General features: G+C 42.1%; 1 protein-coding gene across 1 annotated transcript; it reads left to right on the top strand.

Annotated features, from left to right (window-relative positions):
* The first annotated feature begins 4,242 nt into the window (after positions 1–4,242).
* On the top strand, positions 4,243–6,555 carry LOC148880275 (UDP-glucuronate 4-epimerase 3). The gene has a single exon (XM_088962145.1). The coding sequence runs from the start codon at positions 4,829–4,831 to the stop codon at positions 6,143–6,145; it is 1,317 nt and encodes a 438-aa protein (XP_088818271.1). The 5' UTR covers positions 4,243–4,828; the 3' UTR covers positions 6,146–6,555.
* Positions 6,556–6,795: the final 240 nt, after the last annotated feature.

Genomic DNA, 6,795 nt, shown 5'->3' with positions numbered 1-6,795 from the left:
ACGGTTATGGGGTAAAATGGAACTGGTCACCTGGCTGGTTCCCACTTTTTTTTGTCCGGTCCGGTTTTGAAAACCATGATTTTTAATGTAATAGTGGAAAACAATGTTTTCAAACCGTCATTGACCCAGACGATCAGACCGTTTGGACCAAAAACCGTCTAGGCAACAGGTTCCGTTTTACTCAAACCCAGTCTTTGGTAAAAAAACATTGAATTAGTCAACGAACCATTGACCCAAACGGTTTAACCATTGAACCGTTCGACTCAGAGAACGGTTTACGGTTTATTACTTCTATTAGAACAAGAACAAAAAGAGAAGATCTCTCATATCTGAGATCTACTAGAGAGAGAGAGATCAGTTGAGGGATGTGTGAGACAGTGAGAGAGATCTAAGAGTTCTCACATTTAGAGATCTGGGAGAGCAGTCTAGACTCTAGACGACAGATCTATGAGAGAGAGAGAGTGAGATATGAGACCGAGAAATCTTGGATCTACTTTCATTACTAGTTCGCCACCATCACCGCCGCTACAGCCTGCAAGTGACCTCCTCCTCCTCTTCTTTCTTCTTCTTCTTCTTCTTCTTCTTCTTCTTCTTCTTCTTCTTCTTCTTCTAAACTATTTCAAGTGTTGACAACTTCTCAAATCTCTCATTTTCGAATAGTCAAACCTTATTTCTCTTAGTTTTATATGCATCTTATCCTAATATTCCAATCTAATGGGTAAGATGACATATCACATGTTAAAATTTTTAAATTGTTCGAAACATTTGACCCAAATGATCAAACCACTGACCTAGAAACCGATGGCCAGAATGTTTCCGTTTCCGATAGGAATGGCAATGGGGCAGGGATTACATTCCCCATCCCCGACCCTGATTTCCAGATCATCCCCCATCCCCGTCCCTGATCCCCATCGGGGAAAGAAATACTCCTCCATCCCCGATCCCGATGGGGATAGGTCCCTATCGGAGACCCAGATCCCCAATTGTTTTTAACATCCTGTGTCCTCCATCATCCCTCCCACGCTCCTTCTCTTTGGAAACAAAAACCAAACAAAGCTTGTTCGCTTTCAAGCCAACGAATTCCAAAATAGTTCTTTCTGCGTTGGGAGAAGCAGAGGGAGAGAGAATATGATGGAGGGTTCAAATCGTATTCGGAAAATGCCTCACCCACTTTGCGTTGGAACCCATAGAGCTTAAAATGAAGGAGGAATTTTCCAAAGAGAAAAGTGTAATAGAACTATCCCATTCCATGAAGCAAAAGATAACCCGTGAGATTTTGCACTGTGGTGTTGCCTCACCTGAGATCTAGAAGACAGGAACTGGAAGTATCGCGAAGAAGAAGAATAGGGTTTTACCGTTTCGGTTTCAGCCACCATTGCTAAAGTTCTTTTCTCTATTTTGTCATAAGTTAATTATTTTAGGTCAATAGAAGTGTAAAACAATAGAAGAGACTCTGAGAGTTATTAGTTAATTGTTATTTGTTAATTAAATAATATATAATAATATTATAATATAAATAATATAATATATATATATATAAATATTAATCCGGGGCGGGGTAGGGATTGCATTCCCCATCCCCATCCCCAAACCCGATTGGGGATTCAATTTTAGCCCCATCCCCGCCCCCACCCCGCTAAAGCACTCCCCATACCCGACCCCACCGGGTTGGGGAGCCCGGGTACCGGTCGAGGACGGGGAAATTACCATCCCTAGTTTCTAGGGTTGTTTACGAGTCGGGTTGGGTTGGTTTTCTGATTTTTTTTCAACCGACCCGACCTGGTTGGGTTACCTGAAATTGAAACTGAAGCCGACCCTGTGTTAAGCAAAACCGACTTGATCGATTTGAGTCGGTTTGGGTCGGTTTCGACTCTACTTAGTGGTGACTTAGTTGCTGCTCATTTTTGGCTCTACATTCCCAAAGGAAACTAGCATTTCCTTAATGTTTTGTGGCCCATCCATGGATCTAGTTGTGGAGGGAGAAGAGTTTGCGAGACAACTTACTTAAGTAGGTTGTAACTAGGATAGAGACAACTTACTTAAGTAGGAACTAAATAGGTTGTAACTACTAACTAGGAACTAACTACTAAGTTGGTTCGGTTTGAATCGGTTTCGATTTTCACAAAACCAAACCGAATCATCAGTTTATGATTTTTTATAACCCAAAACCGACCGGTGCTGAAGAAAACCCGGCCAACTCAGATTGAATATTTGGTCGGGTTGGGTCTTCTTATAAACTGCCCAACTAGTCGGTTTTTAAAACCTTGATATTTGAGCTTAAGATCTTTTAACTGTCTGTGGAGAGGCAAACAAGTCTGCCCACCCTCTAGCTGCCAAAGGAGCTTCTGGGTTGGAAGGAAGCTGATCTTTGTTTTCATATATATAGTAAAATATTATATCATATATGTAAATACAAAAATATTACCTATATATATATATATTTGGGTCAGGCCAGGGGCTTGCTTGGATCGAACCCGACCCACATTGTGTGTGGGTCTAATGCCGGTCTGAGATGGGCTGTGGTTAGCAGAAATATGGCTGCCCAGGCCCGAAAATTTGCAGGCCAGGCCAAGTCAGATCATAATAGGAAACAGAGGAAAGGAAACGCTATGAAATTTCTAAGTCTGTGTCTATTATTAGATGCTAAAAAAAATTCTTGACATGGAAAATGGGATTACTATGAGGATTCATTAACATTTCCAACTTTGAGGTCCATAAACAAAACTCTCAAAAGAAAAAAAAAAAAAAAAAAAAAAAAGATTGACCTTCTCGCCAATCATGTTGAATCTTTTTAGCTTTTTCCCAGAAATTGCTCTCCATAATCAAACATTTGATACAGGGGAATCACCCTGGAATTTCTTTTCCTCAAGTTTCTCTCAATGTAAAATGGGTCAAAAAGAGGGTAGAAATAATGGCTGAAGTATTCATTATTTCAGTGGGGATAAAAACTTTTGAACACGGAAACGACGACCTATCAGATGCAAATGTTTACCGTTATCAAAACTAGAATATGTATCTAAGATAGTATAAATCGCGCTTATCAATATCTGAGTTCATCTCCCCTTAACTTGGAGAAGGCATTAGGCATATTGCCTGCCCTGAACTTGAAAAAATACTGGCCTTGGCTCCGTTTATGGTATATTTCAAGGTCACATGCCCTGGTGACTTTGGGAAATAAAACGATTTATTGACTTCCATTTCAGTTACGTAACGCTTCTTCATCCTCTTCTCTCTCCCCCTCTCTATAACTTCTCTTCTGTGCTCTCTTGATGATTACTACACAGTCAGTCTTGGATTACAATCAACTTTAACTGAAATTACCGAAATCCCAATACTGCTCCACAGCCGTTGGATTGCTCTCATTATGAATTTACTTTTCGTTTATTGAAAAGAGTGATGACCCATCAAAGGTAGGTGGGCCATGTGTGCTGCACCGTAATGTGAAATGATTAATATTCATTTATTGTTGGGGTTTTCTTCTTTAGAGTGGGTGTAAGGTATTTGGTTTAATGTGATTCATCAATCATATTCTCACATGGCAGCTTTTACAGCCTAAATTAGAATACAAGATATCTATGTAATGGGATGCTTAGAGTTAGAGCCAACATTTCCTTCTTTTCAATTGTCCTTCGTAGTTGTAGTTGTACTAGACACCTTCTCTGGTGGTGACCGCTGATGAATCCCACCAAATGTGTCCCTCTCACATTGGGTCATTATGTTATGCTACTTCATATGCACCCTCCCAACAGAGATACCAATTTCCAAACCCATCTACTCATCAAAAATAACTTCAACAGCTATCCAAATAGAAGCTAGAAGCTTGAATCTCCCCCACTTAACCATGGGTGTCTAAAGATTTCAATTTTCAAGTATATTTTGCAAGCTGTTGGTGATGAGTGATCACCACAACACAAATGACAAGCCCTAGGAATTCATTCTAATGAGTCCCAAATCACCACAAATCTGTGCTACACCCCCCAACAAGCCCCCCTCATTAGCATATTCACAACCCACACCATCCCCAACAAACCCCACTTCAATGCCTTAAAAACACCTCCCCCAATCAATACCTCCCACATAAATCGCAATACAAGTACATGAAATCAAGGGCAGAGTCAAATCCCTCCAACCAATCCAACAACACTCTCTCATCTCATTCATTTACAATTACTTGTTTAGAAGAGTAGATAGATTTTGCCAAATAATATAGAGAAGAAAACCATTAAGCAAAAACCTCAGAACTGAATAAAATAAAGCCCAATCTCATTTATTCACTACCCGTAGTACCATTTGACTGACTCTACTCGGACTCACATTCCCCAATTTTTTTTTTTTTTACAGTCGTTGCCTGCCATATACCAATAGCATCCCCTCATTTCCTTGCCATTTCCTCTCTCTCTCTCTCTCTCTCAAGCACATTCACGAACACACAACACAGGACAACGCCATTACTAATACTAAATAAACATCAATCTCTCTCTCTCTCTCTCTCTCGTATCGCTCCCATCAGATCTCTTCCATCTTTCTTTTAGAAACCCAAAACAGGGGGACAACAACAACCCTTCCAAGTAACCAGAAGATTCCCCATTCCCCAAAAATGAGTAGAAGAGAGGAACAAAGCGAACCTTTCTCCCATTTCTCTGAAAGAATCCTTCTATGAACAAATTCAAGAAGGGGAAGAAGAAGAAGAATAAGCAAGGAGAAGAGCGGAGGGAAGAGAGAAAAACCCTATCGCTGGCCGTAACTGCCTAACATTTCATTTTTCATTTTGAGAAAAGAAATAGAAGAAGGGGTAGGGTTACACGCACCTGCGGTCTTTGCTCGGTCAATGTCGCAGCTGAAACCGATCTCTCATCTGGACAACATTCCGTCGACACCAGGGAAATTCAAGATGGACAAATCGCCTTACATTCATAGACTCCGTTGGCATTCTTCCCTCGCCAAGCTCACCTTCTGGTCATTTCTCTTCCTCGGTCTCATCCTTCTCTTCTTTTTCCGCTCTCCTCCCCCTTCTTCACCCTCCGATTCTTCTCGCCGATCTCTTAGTAACTCCAACTGGGGCGGCCCCGCTTGGGAGAAGCGCGTCAGATCCTCTGCCCGTGTCCGCGCGCGAATTGGTCTCTCTGTACTCGTCACCGGCGCCGCTGGTTTTGTTGGTACTCATGTATCTGCTGCATTGAAGCGACGAGGCGATGGTGTCCTTGGCGTTGACAATTTTAACGACTACTACGACCCCTCGCTCAAGCGAGCCCGCCAGGCCCTCCTTGAGCGCACCGGCGTCTTCGTTGTCGAGGGCGACATCAATGACTCGGCTCTTCTTCGGAAACTATTCGATGTTGTTGCGTTCACTCACGTCATGCATCTCGCTGCTCAGGCGGGCGTACGATATGCCATGCAGAACCCTGGCTCTTATGTTCACAGCAACATTGCCGGACTTGTAAATGTCCTCGAGGTCTGCAAATCGGCTAATCCACAGCCTGCAGTCGTCTGGGCGTCTTCCAGTTCTGTCTACGGCCTTAATTCCAAAGTACCCTTCTCGGAAGAAGACCGAACTGACCAGCCTGCCAGCCTTTATGCCGCCACCAAGAAGGCTGGTGAAGAGATCGCCCATACCTACAATCACATATATGGACTTTCCATTACTGGGTTGCGTTTTTTCACAGTCTATGGCCCTTGGGGTCGACCTGATATGGCGTATTTCTTCTTTACCAGAGATATACTCAAGGGAAAGCAAATTCAGATCTTCGAGGCCCCAAATCATGGTACGGTTGCGAGAGATTTTACTTATATTGATGACATTGTAAAAGGATGTTTAGCAGCACTGGATACTGCAGAAAAGAGCACGGGCCGTGGGGGAAAGAAGAAGGGGCCTGCACAGTTACGGGTATTCAATCTAGGGAACACATCGCCGGTGCCCGTCACCGAGCTTGTGAGCATTTTAGAGAGGTTGTTGAAGGTAAAGGCCAATCGATTGATGTTGAAGATGCCAAGGAATGGAGATGTGCAATTTACCCACGCCAATATAAGCTTGGCCCAGAGAGAGCTTGGATACAAGCCCACGACAGATCTGCAGACAGGGTTGAAGAAGTTTGTCAGGTGGTACCTCAGTTATTATTCAAGTTCTGGGAAGAAGAGCGCCAGCTGATTCCTCTTCATCACTGCACGGTAGAATCGTTTGAATTCTTCTTGATTTTGATTCTTACGATTTTTTCCCCTCTCATTCTTCGCTCATTTCTCTCTTTCTCATATATCTTAAGATTGCCATATAAGGAGGAAACCCATGTCCTTCAATAGAGAGAGGTTTTCGCGGTAATGATGGGAACTGTTTGCAGGGAATTCCTGATCTGTATCAAAAGAAAACCGGAAGCATCTCATTTTTTTCGCATATTGCTTCTTATGTTTCTTTCTCCTCTTTTCTAGGATTGTTGCTATTCGTAGCTTTGGCATTGTACAATCCAGCACTAAAAGATTCTGGGCATATGCTGATAGATGGACTACGTTTATCATCTAGTCGTTGATTTCAATAAAACAGCATTCGCTACTTCTGTTCTCAAATTTCTTCTTTTTTTCTCTTATTTCCAGTCATTAAACTAACTCTACTTGTATTGGTTAACCTAGACCAACAAAAAATGATGGCCATATTTAGCTTGCTGGCTATTGCACAGAAAAGGTCTATTAATGAGCCTCCTATCATCTGCTTTAATTTTCTGATAATGAACCTACTGTTTATATATTAATGATGTTGCATGACCCTGCAAATTCACCGTAGCGAACTACTGATCAATGTATTATATT

This window comes from Nelumbo lutea, chromosome 1 (genome assembly GCF_056320005.1).
Source record: "Nelumbo lutea isolate HS-2025 chromosome 1, American lotus-T2T, whole genome shotgun sequence".
Taxonomy (NCBI): domain Eukaryota; kingdom Viridiplantae; phylum Streptophyta; class Magnoliopsida; order Proteales; family Nelumbonaceae; genus Nelumbo; species Nelumbo lutea.
The sequence above is the reverse complement of the archived record's forward strand: the minus strand, read 5'-3'. Positions and strand labels throughout refer to the sequence as shown.

What these genes read in the sequence shown, in the direction of transcription:
- LOC148880275 (XM_088962145.1), top strand. Translation starts at nt 4,829, where the DNA reads ATGTCGCAGCTGAAACCGATCTCTCATCTGGACAACATTCCGTCGACA.